Source organism: Sorghum bicolor, chromosome 2 (assembly GCF_000003195.3).
Source record: "Sorghum bicolor cultivar BTx623 chromosome 2, Sorghum_bicolor_NCBIv3, whole genome shotgun sequence".
Classification (NCBI taxonomy): domain Eukaryota; kingdom Viridiplantae; phylum Streptophyta; class Magnoliopsida; order Poales; family Poaceae; genus Sorghum; species Sorghum bicolor.
Genome location: NC_012871.2, coordinates 747,613 through 774,305, shown reverse-complemented (window position 1 = coordinate 774,305; position 26,693 = coordinate 747,613). Strand labels below are relative to the sequence as shown.

General features: G+C 45.6%; 5 protein-coding genes and 1 pseudogene across 5 annotated transcripts; 5 read left to right on the top strand and 1 right to left on the bottom strand.

Annotated features, from left to right (window-relative positions):
* Positions 2,917 to 6,611, top strand: LOC8054520 (probable inactive purple acid phosphatase 2). The gene is made up of 2 exons (XM_002461280.2): positions 2,917 to 3,696; positions 5,011 to 6,611. Exons 1-2 carry the CDS (start codon positions 2,998 to 3,000, stop codon positions 6,271 to 6,273), a joined length of 1,962 nt encoding a protein of 653 aa, XP_002461325.1. The 5' UTR covers positions 2,917 to 2,997; the 3' UTR covers positions 6,274 to 6,611.
* LOC8054519 (flavin-containing monooxygenase FMO GS-OX-like 8) lies at positions 6,749 to 8,334 on the top strand. Its single transcript, XM_021454010.1, is given in 4 exon segments — positions 6,749 to 7,266; positions 7,269 to 7,340; positions 7,343 to 7,586; positions 7,588 to 8,334. Coding segments are annotated over 4 exon segments (1,326 nt in total). The 5' UTR covers positions 6,749 to 6,902; the 3' UTR covers positions 8,234 to 8,334.
* LOC8081607 lies at positions 8,621 to 10,660 on the top strand (annotated as a pseudogene).
* Positions 10,573 to 11,648, top strand: LOC110432299. The gene is made up of 3 exons (XM_021452408.1): positions 10,573 to 10,593; positions 10,850 to 11,059; positions 11,216 to 11,648. Exons 1-3 carry the CDS (start codon positions 10,573 to 10,575, stop codon positions 11,315 to 11,317), a joined length of 333 nt encoding a protein of 110 aa, XP_021308083.1. The 3' UTR covers positions 11,318 to 11,648.
* Positions 16,339 to 18,188, bottom strand: LOC8054518 (flavin-containing monooxygenase FMO GS-OX-like 8). The gene is made up of 2 exons (XM_002459181.2): positions 17,469 to 18,188; positions 16,339 to 17,339 (listed from the first exon to the last, which is right to left on the bottom strand). The coding sequence occupies exons 1-2, from the start codon at positions 18,040 to 18,042 to the stop codon at positions 16,492 to 16,494; spliced, it is 1,422 nt and encodes a 473-aa protein (XP_002459226.1). The 5' UTR covers positions 18,043 to 18,188; the 3' UTR covers positions 16,339 to 16,491.
* On the top strand, positions 18,420 to 24,974 carry LOC8054517. The gene is made up of 9 exons (XM_021452404.1): positions 18,420 to 18,434; positions 19,012 to 19,425; positions 19,619 to 19,689; positions 20,148 to 20,228; positions 20,962 to 21,012; positions 23,999 to 24,144; positions 24,230 to 24,312; positions 24,479 to 24,577; positions 24,690 to 24,974. Exons 1-6 carry the CDS (start codon positions 18,420 to 18,422, stop codon positions 24,108 to 24,110), a joined length of 744 nt encoding a protein of 247 aa, XP_021308079.1. The 3' UTR covers positions 24,111 to 24,144; positions 24,230 to 24,312; positions 24,479 to 24,577; positions 24,690 to 24,974.

Below are 26,693 nucleotides of genomic sequence, written 5' to 3'. Positions count from 1 at the left end.
AATGCAAAACTCTATCACAGAGTCCAAGAGACCAAGACACTTAATTACATATTATTTATGGTATTTTGAAAGAGGTAGAAAAAATAAGACTTCAAGTCTTATTTAGACTCCAAGTCCACATTGTTCGAGGTAATAAATAACTTTAGACTCTATGATAGAGTCTGCATTGTGAGTGCCCTTATATGAATGTATAGTTAAATAAGTGGGGGGGGGGGGCATTTATCAAGGAGAGCGGTGATTTCTAATCTATGTATAAATTATTTGTCAGTATTTGAAGTAGATATAGCTAAGTCATATATATATATATATAATCTTTCATATACAGTATAAATATATAATCCTTCATACAATAGAATTAAACTTAGTAAAACATGTCTTGTAGATCAAGACTATCCATCGTATTTACTACCACTATGCCAGAACTAATAATCATCGCGCTCAAAAACCCTCATCAATACCAGAATTCGATAGAGGTTAATTTCCAGGTAGGGGTGATCTATCACTGTCGGGTTTGCCATCCAGCAATGATATATAGGCACAACACTGCCAGGTCAAAGCATCACCGCATAGTGGTATTCATGGCTATTACTATCGGGTTGGATCATCATCCGGCAGTGAAAACAGTGGACTGATGCATTCTCAAGTAAAAAAAATAAAGCTTGTAGAGGTCAAGTGCATCAAGAGGTAGCTGCTAGAAGCCTAGAACTATATATATAAATGCACTTTCGACAAATGCACTTTTGCCAGTGTCCTAGTTCGGTTGAAAGTGTTAAAACTTAACAGGTACTGTAACATTTTCGTTTTATCTGGCAATTAGTGTCCAATCATAGACTACTTAGACTCAAAAGATTCGTCTTGTAAATTATTTTCTAGTTGTGTTTTTAGTTTATAAATAGTATATATTTAGTACTTTATGCATGTGTCCAAATATTCAATGTAATGAAAGTTAAAAGAAATTAAGAGGAACCAAAACACAGGGTCTAAATTCTATAGTACATATGATCTTGGAGGAAGCTTTTTTCTCTTATATTATAGGGAAAAAAACACATGGAGTCATCATCAGCTGAGACGAAACATATGGCACTGTGGGCTGTGCCTAATATATGATGATTGGGCCCATTGGGCTTTTCAGCTTTTGAGTTAGGTTTAACAAGCATCTCATTCCAATTTAGCAAATACCTGCTGTTGGGTCAAATTAGAATCATGCAACTGCAACTACCACCAGCAGCTGTCAGCTGCTCTCTTGATCGATAATAAAAACCATGTCGTCTCTTACATGTGTTGGTAATGCTTGGAAAATATATTATTCTTCGATATGATCACCTATCCCATCCCATAACACTCCTGTCATCCAAAAACCGTCAGAAAGACCCGAAAACATACATGACTGTTCTCCGCATATGTTCACAAGACGGACAGGGGTGTTCTCTAGTTCCTGTCGGTTGCGGAGCTATATATAGGCCCCTTTGTTCCAATCCTGACAATTTTAGTTAAATCAGTAAAATTACTGTTTTGTGTTGTCGACAAGGATAATGATGTCAACCAATCAGGTTTTTTAAAACCTCCTCCCGTCTGCTCACACCAGATAATTCAAGATGTCCGTAGCTCCTTGGCGTAGGGACACGTGGTCTGAATTGTTTTGTAAAAGACCTATGTGTTTTCATTAACCAACTGGCAGTCCTTTTTGGGCAAGCGGTACGGTGCATACATTCTACTTTAGTACATATAATATAGGTCCTCCATTTAAAATCTATTTTAGTGCGGAAAAGACAAAATTCGTGTCATTTTGGCATAAAACCGCCTACCGGCAATTTTACAGGAACCCCCTCCCAATCCAACTCTATCTCCAGTCATTTCTCTTTCTCTTTTCTCTCCTTGATCACTAACGACCACCATGGCTACCGTGCCCAATTTGCTACTAGCCCTAGCCACACATCTTCCAAGAGACAAGGCAAAGCTACGTATTGATTAGGGGGGTGCAAATGCACCCCCCTAAAAATTGTAAAAACAGTGAGTAGGTTCAAAATTTTACCATATATGCATCTCTCATAAAAGATATCTATGTACCTAAAAGCTAAGTGCGCCTCCCTCTAATTTGTTCTAGCTTTGGCACTGATCTAGACGTCCTCATTGTACATCAGCACATGGATCTGGTAGAGGCGGAGCAAGAACGTGTGGCATGGCAACGCAGGTACAAAAGACATAATCGACCACCACCCGAAGCCACCACATATAGATGCCAACACCAATGAGACACATGTCCTCCTTGACCGCATTGGCCACGCCACCACTACCAGGAGGTTTTAGTTCCCTCCTAGCTTCTTGCATCTCCCTCCACGGCCTCATTATACAAAATAGAAGTTGTGTATAATGAGAAGGATATAACAAAACTAACAACTTAAAAACCGATGTATCTTTTGATGCCATGATAGGCATTCAACTTCTATCACAAGAGTGATAATATTGCTGATTCTTGCCACTTATCATAGATCTAAGTCATGGCTAAGAACAGATTAGAGTCAACATACAAACTACTATTACAATCATGACATATACTATAATCTTCCACCATGATGTCTATGGGCACATTGCATAAATTGAATTATTACAAATATGAAAGCCTATGAGGAAGGAAATTCTTTCTAAAATTGTCAAATACTCTCTCATTTTCAAATTACAAGACATTTTAATATTTCTAGATACATAACTTTTGCTATGCAATAAGATTTATATTATATTTAGATGCATAGTAAAAGAAGTATATTTAGAAAAGTCAAAAATATTTTATAATTTGGAGCATAGGGAGAAGGAAAGTCGAGGAGGAAATTCTTCACAAAATTATGAAGAGGTAGAGGAATATTCCGTTGGACTCACTAGCATTCTATCCAGGATTCTTTGAACTGACGGGTAGGTCCCACACCGTCGGTGACCCTGCGTGCTCACCTAAATTGCTGAGGACACGTCACCGGCAGCTTCTCCACGGCGTCCCCTGTAAAAATGTCCCCCGAAAACCCCCACCTCCGCTTCCTCCTATTCCTCGCCGTCGCGGCCGTCGCCGGCGGCGGGGCTGCAGCGGGCACCACCCTCACCGCGTCCCTCTCCGGCGACCAGATCAAGATCCGCTGGACGGGCCTCCCGGCCCCGGACGGCCTCGACTACGTCGGCATCTACTCGCCGCCGTCCTCCCGCGACCGCGACTTCCTCGGCTACCTCTTCCTCAACGGCTCGGCCTCCTGGCGCAGCGGCTCTGGGGAGCTGTCCCTCCCGCGCCTCCCGACGCTCCGCGCGCCCTACCAGTTCCGCCTCTTCCGCTGGCCTGCCAACGAGTACTCCTACCACCACGTCGACCATGACCAGAACCCGCTCCCCCACGGCAAGCATCGCGTCGCCGTCTCCGCCGACGTCTCCGTCGGCGACCCCGCCCGCCCGGAACAGGTGCACCTCGCGTTCGCAGATGGGATCGACGAGATGCGGGTCATGTTCCTGTGCGGCGACCGCGGGAAGAGGGTCGTCAGGTACGGGCTGCAGAAGGAGGACGAGAAGGAGTGGAAGGAGGTGGACACGGATGTGAGCACGTACGAGCAGAAGCACATGTGCGATTGGCCGGCCAACAGCAGCGTCGCCTGGAGGGATCCGGGATTCGTCTTCGATGGCCTCATGAAAGGATTGGAGCCCGGAAGGAAGTATTTTTACAAGGTATACTGTGAATTATCCCCTGCTGTAACTTGGAATGGTTCAAATTTTCTGATTTTAGTTACAGTTTGGCTCTGTATCAGTTTTTTTTTAACAGTATTTTACTTACGTAAGTAAATTTTGTCCCAGAAAAGGAAAGGTACTAGCTCCTCTCAAGCCATATATACTGCAGCCTAATGTTGCAGTTGGGTTACCTGAGCCTCACAAGGGTTGGAATTAATTGTGCTTTAGAGTGTGCTGGATGGGTCATTGTGTTCCAAAGATTAAATTGTGTTGATTCAGAATTAGCGGCATAGTAAGATGTGCTGATTCAGCATTAGCGGCATAGTAAGATTCATTGGTTCAGCATTGGTGACATAGTAAGATTTGTTATTCATTAGTTAATCAGTTCCTAGTGGAGATATCTGAAGTACTGTAGCTATGTGTTGGGAAGGTGCAGGAAAAAGATTGAATTTTGTATTCAGCATATGTGCTAGGCTTTGATTCTCATGTTCTGTGATCTTGAAAGTATGCACAGTGAGAGTTCATTAAAGAGAGGAGTATTCTCACTTTCTAACAGTTTGTCTGTTGTCTTATAACTTATTCTTAGGTTGTTGCTTCACATTAGTTGTATGTATCTACTGGTTGTTGCTTATGTAAATTGTCATTGGACTGATTTTGAAATATTCGGAATGTACTTGTATTAGTTGCAAATATGGTCAGAAATGCAATGTACCCAATAAAAGTAGTGTAGTTATCACTGAATGCTAAGGAGCTGAAGTTGGTGTAGTGAATATGGACATTTCAAGCCTTGTATACTGAATCTTGAAGTGTTCAGCATTGACTTGATGTACTACAAAATAGCAAATAGGATTCAATGCTACCAACTGTATTGGTGTAGCTAGCACTAACACATAAAGTATGATCTATGAGCATTCTATTGAAGAACTGAAGTTAGTATATTCATCCCTGAACTGTAGTTTTCTGAGAATTTACTAGATTGTTAGAAGGCTCTTAAGTATGACCTATGAGCATTCCATTGAAGAGCTGAAGTTAGTGTACTGTTGCCTGAAGTGTAGGTTACTGAGAATTTACTAGATTGTTGGAAGGCTCAGTAAGCATTTAAGCACTAGTACTTTTGTTTGAGTGAAGAGTTTGTACATCAGATCTTTTATTTGGAAATAGTAATTCTTTAAAATTTTGATTTTTGTTCTGAATACTAGAACAAGGATCCAGTTTTGTGGGGAGTTAAACACCACTGGCCTTTTTCCGTGGAGCATGCTTTTTATATATATTCTTCTCATTTATTAAATTTAATCAACTCAATCATTTTGGCAGGTTGGTAGTGACACAGGAGGATGGAGTGAGATATACAGCTTTATTTCACGTGACAGTGAAGCCAGTGAGACCAACGCATTTCTGTTTGGTGACATGGGAACTTATGTGCCTTATAACACCTACATTCGCACACAAGATGAGAGCTTGTCCACTGTAAAGTGGATCCTCCGTGATATTGAAGCCCTTGGGGATAAACCCGCCTTTATTTCACACATTGGGGACATCAGCTATGCTAGAGGTTATTCTTGGGTATGGGATCATTTCTTCAGCCAGATTGAGCCTATTGCTGCCAGTACCCCATACCATGTCTGTATAGGAAATCATGAGTATGATTGGCCATCACAACCTTGGAAACCATGGTGGGCTACATATGGAAAGGATGGTGGGGGCGAATGTGGGATACCGTATAGCGTCAAGTTCAGAATGCCTGGCAATTCTATCCTGCCTACTGGTAATGGTGGCCCAGACACCAGGAATCTTTATTACTCCTTTGATTCAGGTGTGGTGCATTTCGTCTACATGTCAACCGAAACAAATTTTGTTCAGGGCAGTGATCAGTACAACTTCTTGAAAGCGGACCTTGAGAAGGTGAACCGAAGCAGAACACCATTTGTTGTTTTCCAGGGCCACCGTCCCATGTACACCTCGAGCGATGAAACCAGGGACGCTGCTTTGAAACAGCAGATGCTCCAGAATTTGGAACCACTGCTGGTGACATACAAGGTGACCCTTGCACTATGGGGACATGTCCACAGGTACGAGAGGTTCTGCCCGATGAAGAACTTCCAATGTGTCAACACTTCATCAAGCTTCCAATACTCTGGTGCTCCTGTGCATCTTGTGATTGGAATGGGCGGGCAAGACTGGCAACCCATATGGCAACCGAGGCCCGATCACCCAGATGTCCCCATCTTTCCACAGCCTGAGAGGTCCATGTACCGTGGCGGTGAGTTTGGATACACAAGGCTTGTAGCAACAAGGGAGAAGCTAACATTAACCTATGTGGGGAACCATGATGGGCAAGTCCATGATATGGTGGAGATATTTTCTGGCCTGGTATCCAGTAACAGTAGTGTTGCTGTGGCAGTGCATGACACCAAACTTGGCACAGAAGTCAGCACCGTGCGAAAAATATCTCCATTGTACTTGGAAATCGGAGGCAGTGTATTGTTTGCACTGCTCCTGGGATTTTCCTTTGGATTTCTTATCAGGAGAAAGAAAGAAGCTGCACAGTGGACTCCAGTAAAGAACGAGGAATCATAATAGTTGCCAATACCACGAGCCTGGTGCAGTGGTGTTAAATCCAAACTTGGACTTAATTGCTGGAATAGACCCTAACACAGTGAAGTCATTTGTTCTTGGGGGGCTCTGTGTCCTTGGTACACGAGTGTATAGTTGTGTAAGATTGTGCCTTTGTATATGGTAGTCTTGGGAAATGAAGTAATCTGTTGCTGTAATAGTCCAATGTATAAGCATGTAATAAGTGATATCATCTTCACATTGCATTGGTTGACACAAGTGTTTAACCTGTACCATAATTTGACATGGTTTGTTGAGTCGTTAAAGTGGACGTTCTTTGTAGTTGAACCATTTTTGGTTTATGATCCTGGCTTTGCCTACTTTTGTTAGCAGTTGTGCAGAATCTTCTGAGCTTCGAGTTCATACTTAACAAGATACCTGTATCAATAATATCATATTACATGTTGGCAGTGGTTAACGATATATCAAAATGGGCATATTTAGGGGTCAAGCATCGCTGCATCAGCAGCACACCTACTGTGTATTGACGACCTTGCAAAGCGGGAGCAGAGACGCCATCTGTGACCAAAACTTGCAACCATCCAATTTCTGACGAGCAGGAGCAGTGTGCCTGCAGGTCCATCGGCGGCCAGATGGTGTCGATGTCATCCAAGAAGGTGTGCGTGATCGGCGCCGGCGTCTCGGGGCTGGCGTCTGCCCGCGAGCTGCTCCGGGAGGGCCACGACGTGACGGTCGTGGAGCAGAGCGGCGGCGTCGGCGGGCAGTGGCTGTACGACCCGAGCACCGACGGCGGCAAACCCCTCGGCGCGGCCGGCGCGCACAGCAGCATGTACGCCTCCGTCCGGCTCATCAGCCCGAGGGAGCTCACGGCCTTCTCTGACTTCCCCTTCTTCCCCAACAACGACGGCACTGGCGACGCCCGGCGCTACCCGGGGCACGGCGAGTTGCTGAGGTACATCAGGGACTTCTGCGACGCGTTCGGGCTCATGGACGTCGTCAGCTCAACACCAAGGTCCTGCATGTCGGCCTGGCCGCGCCGCGCGACGCTGAGGACGGCGGCGTGACGCGCTGGACGACCGCGAGCGCGACGCAGTCACCACGGAGGAGGTGTTCGACGCCGTGGTCGTGGCTGTCGGCCAGTACACCCAGCCAAGGCTCCCAGTCATCAACGGCATGGACAAGTGGAGCAGGAGGCAGCTGCACTCCCACTCGTACCGGGTCCCTGTCTCCTTCCACGGCGAAGTGGTGGTGATCGTGGGCTTCCATGAGAGCGGCAAGGACATCGCTCTGGAGCTCTCCAGGGTGGCGAGGGAGGTGCAAGTCCATGGACGGCGTCGCTCCCGGCGTGGTCAAGGCTGTGTCAAGGCACGACAACCTGCACCTCCACCTCCAGATCGACTGCCTGTGCGAGGATGGGCAGGTAATGTTCGCCGATGGCTCGTGTGTCGTCGCCGACTCCATCATCTACTGCACTGGGTACGACTTCTCGTTCCCGTTCCTGGACACGGGAGGGCTGGTCACCGTCGACGACAACCGCGTCGGCCCGCTGTTCGAGCACACGTTCCCGCCAGCGCTGGCGCCGTCGCTGTCCTTCGTGGGCGTTCCCAGGCTGGTACTGGTTCCGCGGTTCTACGAGGCGCAGGCGAGGTGGGTGGCACAGGTGCTGTCTGGCCGGCGGCCACTACCGTCGTCGGAGGAGATGATGCGCGCCGCCATGGAGTACCACCTCTCCAGGGAGGCGGCCGGCGTGCCCAGGCGCCTCTCGCACACCGTCTTCTTCGACATGGACTACTGCGACGAGTTTGGGGCCAAGCACTGCGGTTTCCCGCCGCTGGAGGGGTGGAAGAGGGACCTCCTGTCGTCGGCTGTCGCACGCGTCAGGGACGGCGACATGGAGAGCTACCGTGACACCTACCATGACAGCGACCTTGTCCTGGAGGGCTTGCGCTCCGAAGGCTGGTGACTGCCTAATCCATGTAAGACAAGTAGGTCGGCCAAGGTCATGAAGACGACGGCTTAGCTAGTCGTAATATTTTGGGAAAGTACAGATGTAACACATCACAATGATTGGGCAAAATAGTCATATTCATCCTTGATCTTTTGTCCTTGAATTTATAATTTTGGCTCAATTTCATCCTCCATCTGACATGGCTCACCATGTCAGCATACTTGGCTAGAGAGAATCGGTCTGTCAGTATGTCATGCATGCTTGTCCTCTTGTTATGTATGTCGACGACTTATATATTGACGAGCTCATATATGGACGAAATTGTTACATATTGACTAACTATTGACGACATTATATATTGACGAGCTTGGAGAGTGGGAGCGGTTGAAGTGAGTAGGAAAATGAAAACAGATACAGCCATCCGTGACTAGGACTTGCAATTGCAGCCAGCCAATTTCAGAGGATCAGAGCAGCGTCTCTGCAGGTCCATCGGCTCGGCGTCGAGGCCGAGGTAAGATGGCGTCGTCGTCCAAGAAGGTGTGCGTGGTGGGCGCCGGCGTGTCGGGGCTGGTATCCGCCCGCGAGCTGCGCCGGGAGGGCCACGAAGTGACGGTCATGGAGCAGAGCAGCGGCGTCGGCGGGCAGTGGCTATACGACGCCAGGACCGACAGCGGCGACCCCCTGGGCGTGGCCGGCGTGCCGAGCAGCATCTACGCCTCTCTCCGGCTAAACACGCCCAGGGAGAGTATGGGATTCTCGGACTACCCCTTCGTCTACCCCAGCATCGACGACGACGACGGCGACGCCCGGCGGTACCCGGGCCACGCCGAGTTCCTGAGGTACATCAGGGGCTTCTGCGACGCGTTCGGGCTCATGGACGCCGTCAGGCTCAACACCAAGGTCCTGCACGTCGGCCTGTTGGCGCCGCCCGGCCACGACGACGACGGTGGCGTGACGCGGTGGACGGTGAGGTGCTCGTCGAGACGTGGTGACTGTGAGGGCGAGGTGGTCACCACGGAGGAGACGTTCGACGCCGTCGTCGTCGCTGTCGGCCAATTCACCCATCCAAGGCTCCCTACAATCAACGGTGGGTTCTAAACAATCCACTACATGTCAAGAAGTACAGTAATTGAGATCTGATTTTGTGTTCTTGGTAGTCAACTGAGCTGCTGCTGTTAGTGTAGGCATGGACAAGTGGAGCAGGAGGCAGCTGCACTCCCACTCGTACCGGACCCCGGACTCGTTCCAGGACCAAGTGGTGGTGGTCGTTGGTTGCCAATCTAGCGGCGTGGACATCGCGCTGGAGCTCTCTTAAGGCGGCGAGAGATGTGCACATCAGCGTCAAGTCCGTGGACGACGGCGACGGCGCCATCTTCCCCGGCATGAGGAAAGCCGTGTCCAGGCACCACAACCTGCACCTCCACCTCCAGGCAAGTCTCTGCTCGTCCATGGACATGAACAACATACATACACAAATAACACGACAAGAATGCTTGTGTTTTATGTAGATCGATTGTCTGTGCGAGGACGGGCAGGTGGTGTTCGCCGATGGCTCCTCTGTTATCGCCGACGCCGTCGTCTACTGCACCGGGTGAGCACAGCAGAGCATATATATAGGTGACAAGTCTTTGTCAAATCGTCCATCTTGAGCTCCTCCGGTCTTATAATCCGCCATGCGAATGTATGAATTGAAGGTACGACTTGTCGTTCCCGTTCCTGGACACGGGAGGGGTGGTCACCGTCGACGACAACCGCGTCGGCCCGCTGTACGAGCACACGTTCCCGCCGGCGCTGGCGCCGTCGCTCTCCTTCGTGGGCGTGCCCAAGAGGGTGGTGGTTCCACGGTTCTACGAGACGCAGGCGAGGTGGGTGGCGCAGGTGCTGTCCGGCCGGAGGATGCTGCCGTCGTCGGAGGAGATGATGGCCTGGGCCGAGGAGCACCACCGCGCCAGGGAGATGGCCGGCATGCCCAAGCGCCATGCGCATGAATTCTTCGACGACTATAACTGCTGCGACGAGTTCGGTGAGAAGCACTGCGGGTTCCCAAGGCTCGAGGACTGGAAGAAGGAGCTCCGGTGGGCGTCCGTCACAAGACAAAGGGGTGATGGCTCGGAGACCTTCCGTGACGTCTACCACGACAGTGAATTGGTTCGGCAGGGCTTGCTGGCACAGGGCTGGCCGGCTGGCTCACAGCAACACAAGTAGCAGAAAATGTAATACGAATACAATAGGGTTCGTTTTTAAAATCAGATGACCTGAAGTCATTTTTTGGGTGAATAGTTGAGGACCTTAAGGTATTTTTCAGTCCAGAGCTGAAGCTGCAGTGGCTCCTCCTCAAGTACTTCGGCTCCTCTATGGGAGCACTTAAAGAGAGAGTCCTGCCAAATAGTTTGGAGTGGTTTTGAAGATAGTTTTTTTCTAGTTAATTAAAAAGTTAGTAAACACCCTCCTTCTAAACTATAAGATGTTTTATATGAGCATCTCCAAGAGTTTGCCAAATAGAATTGCTATCCTTAGAATTTTGGCAAAACAAGAAATTTTACTCTCCAACGGATTGGCAAATCAAGTTGACGCAAGTTGGGAAACTTCCCCTCCGCACGCGCATATTTCCGCGCGCGCATCGCGGACTAGCGCGCCGCGGCCAGTCGTTCCCGCGCGTGCGAGGAAAGCCATCCAGTCGTCTCCGTCGCGCACAAGGCAATCGGCTCGATCGTCTTCGTGACGCACACACAAGGCAATCGATCAGGCTCGTCTCCCTCAACCGTGCAAGGCCATCTGCGCGTCTCTGATGTTTCAAGCACGTACGCACGGCCGGCCTTGGCCCCGACGGCTGCTGATCAGGTATGTTCTTCCTCCATCTAGGGTTCATATTTAGAGTGCTAGTGCTAGTGCCCTTGATGATTGGTTCATAATCGTTGGTAGTGGATCTTTGTCCGCTATGGGTAATCATGGTGCTGCCCTTGATCTGATTGTGAAGATAGTTTTTTTTTTCAACAGAAGAAGATAGGGTTCATATGTTCGCAGTCCGCTGTTGGTGATGCTGACCCGATGGGAGCAGGAGATCTCCGACTTGATGTAGGAGATAGCCGGCCGGATTAGCTGATGGCCCCGTGCGATGGACACAGGGACCGCACCGGCGTTCACCCTTCAAAGAAAATGGCCGGCTTGATGAACTAGATGGCCGGCCGTACTAGTTGATGCCCCCTGCGATGAAGACAGAGTCTGCGCCGGCGTTGCCCTTCTCCACGTGAGGAGTCTCGCGGCGGCCATGCTACGAGTCGTGGTAGTTGATCCAGTTGGATGTGGGTACCAAGCCAAAATACTAAACTATTGGAGATACTAAATTTTTTGACTTGCTATATGTTTTAGTCACTTGCCAAATACCCAAATTTACCAAGTTATTTTTGCCAAACTATTGGAGTTGCTCTAATATATTATATATCTAAGTGCATAACAAAAAATCTATGTATCTAGAGAAACCAAAACTTCTTTTAGTTTAAAATGGAAGGAGTACTTGATAAGACATTTAAACCATATAGTTTATCTCTAAGCTTCTAAAAATTCAAAGAAAAATCATAGAGATTGACTGAGATATGAGGAGTTCAAATAAAATATTTAGAACTCATGAAAATATATGTAGAAGGTAAAAACAGATTTAGTTTTTTTTTTAAAAAAAAAATAAGAAAATACCCAACAAAAATCTAGAAAATTCCTAGAACATTATACATTGATGTATAAACGTGTTTTTATACTTTGCATGGCAAAAATATGACGAACAGCTACCATGAATGCAACATACATTAATGTTGAATGCATTCATGCAAGTTGGTTCTTAGTCTTATGTTTTTCATGGTGTAAAGTTGTCAAACATGTTTATACATCAATTAGAATGTTTTTGAAAGTTTCTAGATTTTTTGGCATATTGCCATTTTTCTATAGATACTCCCTTGGTTCCTAAAAAGAGTTGATATGGGAATTGTGCTAGTCAAACTTTCTCAACTTTAACTAAGTTTGTAGAAAATATGCAACATTTATAACTCTAAATAAGTTTTTTTATGAAATTATATTCAGCCGTCTATCTAATGGTACTAGCTAATTATGTCCCACAAATATTAATACTTTAGTAAATATATTTGGTCAAAATTAAAAATTATTGACTTTTGGAGCAGCGAGAATGACTTTTTTTTTGAAAGAGGGAGCATGTTCACAAGGTCTAAGACTGACTCCAACAACAGACGCAAACCGTGACCCAAAGGCAAAAATAGGTTATACACAGTATTTTGCGTATCAAAATCACGGTTCAACGGAGGACCCAAACATCGCACCCATTTTGGGTAGCAGCTTCATCGCGACGCAAATATGCATCATCGTGAGATGACGACGCAAATCTCACACGTCGCAGTGGTGGGCCCATCACCCACAGGCCGGTGCACCACGCCCACTCTGGCCTCGTCCCCGGCGCTAGCGCTGGCCTCCGCGCCGAGCTAGATCCGCGTCCGCCACCGCCCGCCACCGCCATCTTCCACCGCCATCACGGTGCCCGGCGCGCCCGATCTCCATGGCGAAGCTGCACTTGGAGAGGCTGAGGGCCTGATCGAGGCTGATGTTGAAGGGCTTGAAGATCTCTTGCGAGCACGGGAGTGGTACCGATCCGACATGTGGGGAGGAGTCTAGCCTAGCGGCCGCGCGTGGGGGAGAGCTCGGTGGCGGTGGATCTCAGAGGCAAATTGTCACGGACACAGCGGCGGCAGTCGCCGGTCACCGAACTGCCTTTCGGTCAGCTGACGAAGGAGGAATTTGGGTTGGCTGTGGAAGACCGGTAGTTTTGCATCACGCAGCTATTCACTATGTGTCAGGATTTTTTAGAAGATTAAAATATATTCCGTGGTTTTAGAACCTTATAAAGTATTTATCAAACTTTTTTTAGTAAAAATGCAAAATTAATAAAAAATATGGAGGTAACTTGAACAGTTTTAAAAGTTTAGTATTGGTGTCTGGACTCGTGATCCAGGCACTAACGAGTGATATGTGTTCATGTACCCTCAATCTAGATGATGATGATGTAGGAAGAACACAGGGGTTTATACTGGTTCAGACCGTGGGTGCCCTACGTCCAATGTGAAGGGATGACTTGTATTATCCTGCACCCGAGATGCTCGTAGTAGGGGTTATAAGCGAGTTACGAGAGAGGGAGAGTGTCCCATGTCTCGGCTTAGGCTGTGGTGTGCGAGACTTGACTCGTGTTTATAGTATGATTGATCGTGTGTCATGTGGATTTTTGAATATACCGTCCTTCCTTCCCTTGTATAGTTCCAAGGAGAGTGAGGGGATACATGTGCTTATGTTATAATGTCGCGGAGTTGATCCGAGGCATGGGTCGGGGCCGGGTATGGTGTCGCACGGAAAGTAAGGTGCTCTATTCCTGATGTTGTAGCTGATCGTGGTCGCAGTATGGATGCTCATGTTATTCGTGCCGAGCCATGCCGACACTGTGGACACCGGCGGAGCCAAGGCCCGGCCACCCTGGGCCAATGGCCGAGCTCATGGTGAACACATACGTATATACACTACCTATACTAATACTAATATACTGGTAGTTGCAACGCATACAGAGCTGATGCTCTCTCTTTCTGCCTAATCAGATGTGCATATTTTTTTTTTCCTGGTGAAGAAATACAGTTAGTAATATTTGTAGCATAGAAATCATATGTCAGGAAGACAGATCATGGAAGGAGGTAGTTGCAACGCATACAGAGCTGATGCTCTCTCTTTCTGCCTAATCAGATGTGCATATTTTTTCATGGTGAAGAAATACAGTTAGTAATATTTGTAGCATGGAAATCATATGTCAGGAAGACAGATCATGGAAGGATCTCGCACCGATGAATTCTTTAGGCCAACACATCAAGCATATTGCTTCGCTAATTGGTAGGAGGACCTTTGCAGAGGCACTCAACAAGCGCAGTACAAACTTTGTAGAGCTTTGTAGGCGGTAATTAGTGGTAGACGTTAGGCGAGAATGGATTAGCTTAAAATTATTTTGGTTCTCTAATTTTGCTTTTATGTACAATGTTCTATAATATGTGTTAGATTTTATTTGGCAGGACTTTGATTTCAGTTTCTTATGGCTCCTTGCAAGGAGCCTTGCTAATTGGGCACCTACAAAATGACTTGTTACAATGACTTCTCCTTGTTCCTTCTCACAATCCTAATACAACTTATTAAAAAAAATATCACAGGAGTTATTTTTGTTAAATATTTTTCAAAATATCTTAACTTCACTAAAAAAAGGTACTCTATGTGAGGAGTCGGAGCCATCTTAGAAAGAGTCAGAGCTATACCAAATAGATCATTAGTATTATATTGTGTTTTGCCTAGGCTCCACAAAAATCTTCGCTCCGCCACTGGCTGTAGACAAGACGCTTGTTCTTGTTTTTGTCGTGTCGACCCCTGCTCCTCGTCTGGGTTATCCTCCGAGGCCTCTTCCCTTAATCTGTGTTCAGGAGCGCTGATGGGTTCGTGGCTACAGTGCTTGAGATTTGACGCTGCCCACTCCTGATGCAATTGTACGTACAGTGACAAGGGCAGGTGCTGTAGTGACTGGAGTAGGCAGCATAGTGCGTGCCATGCCCTGCATGGGCGTAAGGGCATGTCCTATGTCTCATCCATCGTACGACAGTTGTTTGACGTAAGCAAGAAGCCTGAGATGCCTTTTTTGGGGAAAGGGCGTCCGAGCCTGGGCTCGGGCGATGCAAAAGAATCGGTCCGAGACTTAGGCCTCAGGCGAGATGAGAAAAACGTCCGAGACTTGGTTTCAGGTGAGACGGAGAAAATGTCTGAGGCTTGGTCTCGGGCGAGACGGAGAACGCTCCCTGTCGCTCGAGGCCTGCCTTGGATTGTGGTGGAATGGTTCTGGCTCAGTTTGGAGATATCCTTTAGGCGGCCTAGCTGTCCTCCTCTCTAAGGTCGGCTGATTTGGGCCTTGACCTTTGTTTTGTTTTGTTTTGTTTTGAAAAGGAGTTTTGAGCTTTTCATAACGTTAGTTTGGGTATGGTGGTTTACGGTATCCGGCATTTAGGATGTGAGATTTCTAGTTCTATAATTTAAGGGATAAAATCAAACTTCAATGGTAGTTTTGTGTGTGGGGGGGTGGGGGGCATGCAGACTTGGACGATAGTTGAGGGTGCCTAAATAGACTTCTTAGAGCAACTCCAACAGTTTGGCTACTATTGTTATTGGGTTTATTTTAGAATTTGTATAGCAAAATTTAGGCTCCAACAAATGTGTTGTCTGACTTTATAAAATATAAGAAGTTGACTATTCCTTGATTTTCGATGACCAAATATAGCCAACCACGACCACTTGCTTTGAGATTTTATAAAATAGCACGACTATTTGGAACCTCTTCTTTTTTAATTTTTTTTTATTTTACAAAATAGCTAGACAATAAAATTTGGCTAATAATTTTAGCCAAACTCTTAAAGTTGCTCTTACGTACAAGCGTTTGGCCTGCATGATCTATATGTGCCGAATCCCATTGATTAGCCAAAATCTTCTACTGCCTTTTTATGTTTTCCATCGATCTAATTCAGCCTAGCTGCTTACACTATTGGCCAAGCAAAACCGAGAGCACGAGCCTGCATGCGCAAATAAGTAGTGCGTCGTCTTCCTCTCCGTTTTTTTTTTGTTTTTTTTTTGTTTTGTTTTTGGCGACGTCGTCTCCCTCTCCGGTGTGCTCTGCTGTATGCACATGGCCATTGGACATTCATGTCCGGCTGGCAGCTGTCCCAAATCCTAATGGTGAGATACGCGCGTTCTCCTGCCTAGTTGTTTCCTCATGCATGCTGTATCTGATTGATAGGCCTTGTTTAGTTCGTTGCCGAAATTTTTCTAGGACACTGTAGTACTTTCATCTGTTTGTGGTAATTATTATCTAATTATAGACTAACTAGACTCAAAAGATTCGTCTCGTAAATTTCGACCAAACTGTGTAATTAGTTTTAAATTTCGTTTATATTTAATACTTCATGCATGCGTCTAAAAATTTGATGTTGATGGGAAATTTTGAAAATTTTTTGGATTTTGAGTGGAAGTAAACAAGACGTTAGTTTTTTCCAGAGTTGGTAGACATGCATGTCCAGGAGTGCTGGCTGGAACACACCACAATTTGTTTAATCGTCGTGCTTCTGGCGCACATGTAAGCCGGGAATCCGGATCTTTCAAGAATAATTGAAAAAAAGAAAGAAAGAGCTCTTGCGGGAGCTCGCCGCCACTCATGACTCGTTTTCTACTCTCGTGTCCGGCGGCGGCGGCGGCCGTCCGGTAAGCCAGCCCTGTGCTTGCAAGCCCTCCCGAACCAAGCCGCTGTCGCGGTAGTCATCACGGTAGCTCTCCGTGGCATCGCGCAGTCTTGCAACGGACGACCGCAGGAGCTCCTTCTTCCACTCCGGCAACCGCGGGAAGCCGCAGTGCTTGGCCCCAAACTCGTCCATGTAGTCCACGTCGAAGAAGATGTTGTGCGATTGCCGCCTGGGCACGCCGGCCTCCTCCCTCGCGCGGTGGTGGTACTCGGCGGCGCGCAGCATCTCCTCCTCCGGCGGCAGCGGCGGCCTCCGGCCGGACAGCACCTGCGCCACCCACCTCGCCTGCGCCTCGTAGAACCGCGGCACCACCACCATCCTAGGCACGCCGACGAAGGACAGCGACGGCGGGAACGTGTGCTCGAACAGCGGGCCGACGCGGTTGTCGTCGACGGTGACCAGCCCTCCCGTGTCCAGGAACGGGAACGAGAAGTCGTACCCGGTGCAGTAGATGATGGAGTCGGCGACGACACACGAGCCGTCGGCGAACATTACCTGCCCATCCTCGCACAGGCAGTCGATCTGGAGGTGGAGGTGCAGGTTGTCGTGCCTGGACACAGCTCGCCTCATGCCGGGGACAACGGCGGCGGCGTCCATGGACTTGACGCTGATGTGCACCTCTCTCGCCACCGTGCAGAGCTCCAGCGCGATGTCCGTGCCGCTCGGGTGGCATCCGACCACCACCACCACTTGGTCGTCGAACGAGTCCGGTGACCGGTACGAGTGCGAATGCAGCTGCCTCCTGCTCCACTTGTCCATGCCTGATGTGTTCATCAGTTGACCAAGAACACAAATTCAGTTCGAGAGGGAGGAGAGAGAAAAAAAATGATTCTCAAATCGATTCATCATCCTTTTGCAACAACATAACAATCGATCGGAACGGAACCTACCGTTGATGGTAGGGAGCCTTGGCTGGGTGTTTTGGCCGACGGCGACGACGACGGCGTCGAACACCTCCTCCGCGGTGACCACCTGGCCCTCACAGTCACCATGTCTCGACCACCTCACCATCCACCGCGTCACGGCGCCGTCGTGGCCGCGCCCGCGCCCGCACGGTGCCAACGGGCCGACGTGCAGGACCTTGGTGTTGAGCCTGACGGCGTCCATGAGCCCGAACGCGCCGCAGAAGTCCCTGATGTAGCTCAGGAACTCGCCGTGCAGCGGGTACCGCCGGGCGTCGCCGCCGGTGCCGTCGTTGGTGGGGAAGAAGGGGAAATCGGATAAACTCGTAGTCTCCCTGGGCGTGTTGAGGCGGAGGGAGGCGTAGATGCTGCTCTGCGCGCCGGCCACGCCGAGAGGGTCGCCGGCGTCGGTCCTCGGGTCGTACAGCCACTGCCCGCCGATGCCGCCGCTCTGCTCCATGACCGTCACGTCGTGGCCTTCCCGGCGCAGCTCGCGGGCGGATACGAGTCCGGAGACGCCGGCGCCGACCACGCACACCTTCTTGGACGACGACGACGCCATCGCATCCTCGCCTCTCCGCTGGTGGTGGACCACCTGCACACGCGCTGCTCGCGTTTGATATATTGGCTGGTTGCAAAGTCCTAGTCATGGATGGTCATCAAGCTCGCCATTATATATCTTCTGTTGGGCATGTGTAAACAAAAGCAGACAGATGAGCCAAAGAGCTCTGGATCACTGACTGTTGCACAAAATGCCAGGATATATATATATATATATATATATATATATATATATATATATATATATATATATATATATATATATATATATAGCCTAGCTGAATGCCACAAAAACCTCTGTCGTAGGGATGAAATCCGAAATGGACCAAACCGTTTCTTGTGGCTCGTTCATGAGATTTTGTCGTGTTTTGGGAGCAAATGGAAATAGAGACTGTAAATTTGGAAATGATATCTGTTTCTACCGGACTGTTTAAGTGATTTGTCATTTACAGGCCTGGAAATCCTGACGATATTATTAAACCTTTTTTTGTGTAAAGCATGTTTGAAAGACTATTGGCTTATCATTCCTACTTATGGTGTTGTATAACATTATTTTTAGTGTACATTATCGATTATTGACCAATATTGACATGTCAAATACGGGTGTCATATTCATTTTGGGCAATATCATTATCGATTTCGTTTCTGTGAGGAAGATCTGAAAATGCAAATTATGTAGGCCTAGTTTGCTCGTTTCAGATCATTTTCATCCTAGAGACATACAAGAAAACTAAAGAATAATAGATAGGGAGGTTCATACACCACCACACTCAAGTTCTCTTCTAAATGAGCCGCCAGCTTCCAGGACGGGAAGCAGGGGCCACGTCGCCTAAAATAATCTCCTTCGTTGGATCTTCCATCGTGCGGCTGTGATGATTTGGAGCAGATTCAACCGGAAGCCGATTTTTGCTGCTTCTCATCAGCTTCTCCCGTTTTTCCCCTGCTTCCCCCTCTTCTCATCCGAAGCCAGAGAGGCAAATATATACCTCAGCTTCCGCTTTTCAACCCCTCCTCTCTCCTCTTCGCTCTCTCCATCTCTCTCCCGACTCAGATAGGCGACGGCGGCTACTGCGACCTCAACGCCCTTCCGTGTTGGCGCGCCTCTGCTGTCCTCGCCCCGGCCTTTTCCCCTTCTCTTCCTCCCTCTCTCCTCGTCTCCCTCTCTCCCGAGGGCATCGCGGGGGCAGCAGCGGCGGCGGCCCGCTTCCCTCCGGTCAGCACCACTCCCGTGTCGGCGCGCCTCTGCCCTGGCCTTCCCCTTCTCTTCCTCCCTCTCTCCTCGTCTCCTTCTCTCCCGAGGGCGTCGCACGGGCGGCGGTGGCGGCCCATTTCCCTCCGGTCAGCACCACTTCACGGGAGGTGGTCACTGTTCGGTTCTGCTCAGGTCAATTCTCGCTCATCCATTCTCGTCTGGTAGGCCTATGTCTCCTTTGATTGCTGGTGTCCTAGGGTTAGGTTCCAAGATCGACGGGTCGATTTACAATACCAGGAGAGTGATCATCTACCTTGCCTTGTCATTCGCACACCTTGTGTACAATTTATTTTGTTGTGATATACTGCCTGCTCTATCACTGCAGCAAATAGGAGGACAATCAGCATGCCTACGTATTTTGCTGGTACATGTTTATTTGGTGCTTACATATTTAAGGTCGGTCTTCCTCTCACAATTAGCCTATCTAAAATAACTATGATACATTTTTATTATTTCTAATTTGTGTGCAGGGCCATGTGGTGGATTATTATTTCAACATCTATTTCAGATTGTATTTATTCTTCCTGAATATGAATACATTATTGCAAGTTTGCAACATGGAATAATGTTCTTGTTTGAATAGTGAGCCCCGCTATTTCAGATCCTATTTATTCTTTCTGAATATGAATACTTATATTTTCCAAAGATGGAATAATATTCTTGTTTGAATAGTGAGTTCAGCTATTTTAGATCCTACTTTTTCTTTGTCAGTGTGAAGACCTATATTTTGCAAAGATGGAAATAGATAAAGCATTGGATAGGAGCATTATCCCCTTCTATAGATCATACATTATTCGAATATATATATGTATCGACAATGTTCTCTATTTCGTAATTTAGTGCCAACTTTTCAGGTTTTCTTTTCAAGGTCATAGGACCACGAAGATAATAAAGAAGTTGGAACCTACCTGCTACATTCTAGCAGCATGCAAAAGGTTTGTGTTTGTGCCTCCAAATACTGCCCGCTAAAAATGTATACTGTGACTTCTCCTTTTCATGCGTTTTTTGTTGTAATGCTTGTTTACAGAAAGCAGAAAAGTACTAAAACTTTAGGGTATGAAGATAGAATGCACTAACAAAAAATACTTGAATTGCTTTAGTTTTTCTCTTGCAATAAATATTTCTATTAGGCATTCAGCTTGATTGCTCTCAAAGCTTAAAAAGCAAGTTACAGAGTACACCATCATGTAATATAATGCAGTGACATAGGTAGTATAATCTAAACCTGGTTCCTAATTGGATGTAAAAAAATAGGGAGTCAACATTTCAATCAATAAGGAATTTAGTTGACTATGTACCAGTCGGTCTATAGTGGAATGAAGACATGGAGTAGTTATTCAGTTGTGTCCATTGTTCCTATATGAGCTTTTATAAGTTTTTAAATTCTTGTCCCATCCATCTAAGGTCTCATGATCTATGCAGTTTATAGAAGCTTCCATATGACCTTGTGTACGCTTTTAATCAGTGTTGTTTCATGCTTTAGTCCTGACTTAACTGATGTTATTGTCCTCCTCTTATCCTTGGTTCCTCTAAGCTCCCTTTGGTCTCCAAATTGTTGGCCTATTTCTTAATAATGAAAAAAATCATTGAACTTTTTCCACCTATTCTTAGAATTGGAGTTCTGTTTTAGATAAGATATTAAATATTAATTCACTACGCCCTTTGCAGGAATAATGATTTTCTGGTGCTATGGATAGTCCTAGAAGACATTGATTTTCGGTACACTAATTTCCACAGCAATCAAAAGATATTTTTGGTTAGATGATAATGCAAAGAATTGATGAGTTGATGGACATTGCACAGTTGCTGGTCCAGTGTGTGCTGAGGTCAGAGTACTTATTTATTGCCTGAGTTATTGAAAGGTCCTAATATGGCTAGAGGGGGGGTGAATAGCCTATTTAAAAATTCTACAAAGACACTAGAGCAAGAGGTTAGTAAATAACAAAGCGAAGCTTTTTGCTTTAGCTCTAATTGGGTGTTTGCAAGCCACCTACCCAACAATTCTAGTTGCTATGATCACTATGCACACAAGAACTAAGTCTCTACTTACACTAGAGAGCTACCTAAAGTTTCTATACAAGAAGTAAGCTACTCTAGTTAGTAAGAAAGTAAGAGAGAGTTTGATCTTTATACCACCACGTAGAGGGGATGAACTAATCACAATATTATGAAGTCCAATCACCGGGAGAAATCCAATCAACAAACACAATGGAGACACAAGATTTTTCTCTCGAGGTTCACGTGCTTGCCGGCACGCTACGTCCCCGTTGTGTCGACCAACACTTGGTGGTTCGGTGGCTAAGAGGTGTAGCACGAACCTCGTCCTCACTAGGATACCACAAGAACCCACCCACAAGTGAGGTAGCTCAATGACACGAGCAATCCACTAATGTTGCCTTTGGCTCTCCGCCGAGGTAGGCACAAACCTCTCACAATCACCGGGAGATGGCCACGAACAATCACCAACTCGTGCCAATCCTCCTCTGCTGCTCCAAGCCGTCTAGGTGGCGGCAACCACCAAGAGTAACAAGAAAACCGTAGCTAGACGATCCCCAAGTGCCACTAGATGCAATCACTCAAGCAAATGCACTTGGAATCACTCTCAATCTCACTAAGATGTTTAATCTATGAAGGAGATGAGTGGGAGGTGTTTGCTTAGGCTCACAAGGATGTCAAGTATTCAAGAATGCCAAGAGGGTGAGCCCCAAGCCGGCCAAACACGTATTTATAGCCTCTCAAACAAATAGAGCCGTTGGCTCTTTCACTGGGTGAAATACGGGGTCACCGGACGCTCTTAAAGGGGCACCGGACGCTCAACACCTGCGTCCGGTGCTCCAACGTCAGTCGCGTGTCAGAATCTAACGGTAACCTGCAGAGCACCGGACGCTGAGCAAGTTAGCACCGGACGCGTCCGGTGCACACCGGACTCATGCGCAGAGAGTTCCGCAAACTCGCAGGGTCACCAGACGCAAGCCACCGGACGCACCCTGAGCGTCCGGTGCTCACCAGACTCACACCTAGAGAGGTTTGCAAAACGCGCGGACACCGGACTCAGACCACCGGACGCTCAAGCTTGCGTCCTGTGCCTGGCGTCCGGTGCCTAACCCTAGCTGAGCCAGGCAGCCTGCACACCGGACGCTCAGACACAGCGTCCGGTGCCTCTGAGCTAGCGTCCGGTGAGTGTTCCTTAGCGAGAAACACTCCCGCGACTTCTCCTAATTTCCCACCGGCGCAATAGAAAATATGCACTTCATTTTCGCAAAGTGTGCCAACACCACAACGTGTAAACCAACATGTGCACGTGTGTTAGCATTTTCGCAAACATTTTCTTTGAAGGAGTTAATTTTAGCTCACTAGGTTCTAAATGCATGCTCATGAACAATGACACCTAGTGGCACTTGATAACCGCTTAGCCAAAGAATTCCCCTCTTTATAGTACGGCTATCTATCCTAAATGTTATCACACCCTCTATGGTGTCTTGATCACTAAAACCAAAACCCTAAGCAATACCTTTGCCTTGATCTCCATTAGGGTTTTGTTTTTCTCTTTCTTCTTTTCCAAGTTGAGCACTTGATCATCTTGTGGTCATCATCATCATCACCATGATCATCTCTTGCTCCATTACTTGGCATGTACCAACCTCATTAAGTCTACACACACTTAGTATAGAGGTAAGTACTAGGGTTTCATCAATTATCCAAAACCAAACTAGGGCTTTCAGTTATTTATATCATTTCCTTAGTGCATTGGTCAAATAACACAAATATGCTGACTTGACATTTCTCTGTACATGTATGGTTGCTGCATTTGGAGAATTTGGCACTCACAAACAACCACTCCGAACAATTCCTTGTTACCCATGTTATAGTACTTTTCTTCTATGTGTTCTGTCGATACTAGAACACACATCTTCTTTTGTGAATACTTTTTTCAGGGTCATTTGTGATGGGGAGTATGGATTTTTGTTTTTGTTCAGGCAAACCATCATTATTAGAAATTTAGAGCAGCTTATCCTCCTTCTGTGACTACCACGCCATTACCTATGTTCCTTTGGAACGTCTGACTTTTTTCTATACAAAGACTCATTTTTATTTATTTGTGATATATTCCTATTCTGTTTTCTCACTACCTCTAATAACCTGTCATCCATGTCAGAATTTTAGGCAATATCGCTTTTCCAAGTTGCTTTACGAATATATGCAGGATGTTGTCACCAAATTTTTTTTTGCATTATGCATGGTTTCAGAACCATGTCCTGCATTCAGAATGCATCAATAAAGTGGTCATTGCAAACCATCCCATTATTTCTGTCATCAGACTTTATTTTAGCAACCTACTAAAAACCATGGTACTTAAAAAGAAAAATTTCACTCTGTTTTCTTTTTTTGAAATGCCACTCATGTTCCTCATTGCTTTCAAATATATTTTTTTACTTTTTTTTTTCAATCCCTGCCCTTTTCACTTATTCCTACGAGAGAGATGGGAAATAAGAAATGAGACAAAAATGGATATTTCAAAGCATAGACAGTTTGAGTGTCATCTTCTCAGGTAGAGTATTGAGTAGTGTCCCCCCCCCCCCCCCACCTCCAAATTCTGTTTGTTTGGGGTGGCACAGCCGCAGAGATCCACTCCTGTCTCTCTGGCTTTTCTGGAAACAATCCTTTAAGATACAACTGTCTTGCTAACTGATGAACTTTGCTGCAGACAACAGGTGTGGTGTTCCCAAAATGTCATACAGATGTCTTGCCAGCACTTACTCCAGCTATACATAATTCTCAGACCTATGGTTCACCCAAATATGTTGCGGACGGTCTAAGCGATAGAATGTCCTCACATGTTGAGACTTTGAGGTTATGTTGTTTTCCTTACTAATTTGGTCTTTTCTCAGTCAATGAACCTGTCTCGTAATTTTAGTAGTGTTTTCTTTTGTTGCAGTTTAGGAGATTTTCGGCAGATCCAAAATATGACGAGCCTACGGAATGATGTGGTGTATGGTTTAAAACCATCTGATCGAACGGGTACGAAAGAATTATCTTACCAAATTTATTCTCGCCACCGTGTTGTTCTTTAATTTAACTGATGTCGGTGACTGACCTCTTAAATTTGTTTGGCCATGGCCTATTGAAGATGAAGTTAGCACAGATCTTGTCAGCCAGTGTTGCTGAAATCAACAATTTTTTGCAGTTTGTGAGTTAACAGATCTACTGTTGGTTCCGAGCACATGCCCTATTCCCAAAGATTACATTGTCAAACACTTTGGTTGTCCGCGAACTACATACACAGGTGTTCTTTGAACTCAAGTGGAATACATGCAAGGCTAAAGAACAAATACAACAAAGATCATTGTATTTTTGCTTTGGAAATCTATCTAATATTTTTTTTCTCTTCTGCACAGAATCGTTCATGTTTTATCCACTTTACTTCAAGCCCTGTCAAATCCTCTTGGTACTTCAGATCAAAATGTTCAGCCACCATATGTAGTGAAACATGTACAGAATAAAATATCAGCAACCATCATGTATGAACCTATGTACCTGTTAAACTCAGCTTTTAGATGGTGCAGCAGCGTTTCACCATGCTACATATTTCTCCAGCGTTTTCTTGTGAACTCCATAAGACCATAACCATGTCATTTTACACTAAATTCTTTTTCATGCCTTATATATGACAAACTTTTGAAGATCAGTTGCAAAATCAACAGAATTTCACATGCATAGGCGCGCGATGGCGCGCGCATTTCACTAGTATAGTTAAGTCCAAACCAAAGACTATGGCTCTGTTCACTTGAAAGATCATCTGTAGAATTGAAGCAACAAAATCCATACAAAACGACTCTTTTTTATTGAACCGCTATATTCTATCAAAACAGAGATTGATAGGACCCAGAAATCCAAAGTAGCAAACATTCGCCAGACTTGAAACCAGCAAACACTGAAAGCGCTACAAAGAGTTTTTTTGAAGAAGCCAGTAGCCTTTTTACATCGTTGACGAGAGTTTCCGTCCCAGCCCAATCTCGTTTCTTTTCACCAAGAGTGAGCTAGAATATCATCTCAATGGCTTAACCCCTCTACTCAAATCGTGAAAGCTCCTTCTCGTTAGAAGGTCAGATAGTGTCTTCAAGAGTAGGCTGAAGGCTCATGATGTATGACTGGTCTGTCTCGAATATGGGACTACAACTTTCCTTTTGTGATTTTTTTTTATAATTCTCTAATTTTGGAAAGTTACAGAGTTCTCACAAGTTTTATGCATAATTTTTTGCTGGGCGCATAACTTATTACAATAGCCTCTTATCATAATTTTTTATTATATTTTGAAAAATGTTATAGATAACTTATCTTAATTAACAACTTTCAGCGTGAGGTTGGTATCTGATTCGGCAAGTCTGTTCTGTTTCTCACTCTTATCCCTTTTTCATTTTTGTCTCATTCTTTTTTCCTTTTTTAGGTTTTATATTGACAAAGCCATTTTTCTACTTTATACTATGATTTATCCAATTCAAATTATGTAAAAAACAATGTTGAATAAGTTGTGTATAAAATTTAAAAGATGATGAACAAAAAAAAATATGTCAATAAGTTATGTTATTTGAAAAGTTTATTATATACTCCTTCTGTCTCAAAATAAGTGCCTTTTTGGGTTTTGTGCAAGTCAAACTTTCTTAAGTTTGACTAGATTTATAGAACATATGACAATATTTTTATCTCGAAATAAATTTATTATAGAAATATATTTAATAATTGATGTAATGATACTTATTATGCACCATAAATACTAAAAAATTCTTATATATATTTGGTTAAAATTAAAAGTAGTTGACTCATCACAGAAAATGACACTTATTTTGGGATGGAGGGAGTATAAGTATAGCTAGGGAGTTTATTGTAAGAATTGTCATGATAAGTTTGTCCACTAACAATTATGCCACAAAAGGTCATGTATAGTATTGAAAAAGTTGTGGCCATAAGTTTTTGTCGTGCAAAATTTTTATGCACAAAATTTATAAATATAACTTTATAACTTTGTAGAAATAGAAAACCATTTCATTTTTTTTGTAGAAATAGAAAGTTGCAGAAATAATTTATTTAAAGAAACAAAAGTCATGGAGATGGGAGGTGCAGTTAGCCTGGCCTTGGCCCAATAGGGAGAATGAAAGAGGCTCGCTAGTGGGCTGCGGATATTTGGCCCAACGAAATAGGCCGTTGAATTGACAGAAATTATTCCATGAAAAAAAAAAGTAGCTTCATTCATTCATGTTGCTTTATCAATGAATATTAGGAAGCTAGAAATTATGTGGGTGAATGCTGGCCGGTTTGGATATGATACTTGCATCCATCTCAGCTACAGATTAATTACAAGTCCAGAAGATCGAGTCGGATCATATGGATCGGACTCGATTTAT

What these genes read in the sequence shown, in the direction of transcription:
- LOC8054520 (XM_002461280.2), top strand. Translation starts at nt 2,998, where the DNA reads ATGTCCCCCGAAAACCCCCACCTCCGCTTCCTCCTATTCCTCGCCGTC. An exon ending in GAAGGAAGTATTTTTACAAG is followed by an intron (nt 3,697 to 5,010) that starts GTATACTGTGAA and finishes TCATTTTGGCAG; the next exon opens with GTTGGTAGTGACACAGGAGG.
- LOC110432299 (XM_021452408.1), top strand. Translation starts at nt 10,573, where the DNA reads ATGGGAGCACTTAAAGAGAGA. An exon ending in TGGGAGCACTTAAAGAGAGA is followed by an intron (nt 10,594 to 10,849) that starts GTCCTGCCAAAT and finishes ATCGCGGACTAG; the next exon opens with CGCGCCGCGGCCAGTCGTTC. An exon ending in CCCCGACGGCTGCTGATCAG is followed by an intron (nt 11,060 to 11,215) that starts GTATGTTCTTCC and finishes TTTTTTCAACAG; the next exon opens with AAGAAGATAGGGTTCATATG.
- LOC8054518 (XM_002459181.2), bottom strand. Translation starts at nt 18,042, where the DNA reads ATGGCGTCGTCGTCGTCCAAGAAGGTGTGCGTGGTCGGCGCCGGCGTC. An exon ending in AAGGCTCCCTACCATCAACG is followed by an intron (nt 17,340 to 17,468) that starts GTAGGTTCCGTT and finishes TGAACACATCAG; the next exon opens with GCATGGACAAGTGGAGCAGG.
- LOC8054517 (XM_021452404.1), top strand. An exon ending in CACTGTTCGGTTCTGCTCAG is followed by an intron (nt 19,426 to 19,618) that starts GTCAATTCTCGC and finishes CTATCACTGCAG; the next exon opens with CAAATAGGAGGACAATCAGC. An exon ending in ATTCTAGCAGCATGCAAAAG is followed by an intron (nt 20,229 to 20,961) that starts GTTTGTGTTTGT and finishes CGCCCTTTGCAG; the next exon opens with GAATAATGATTTTCTGGTGC.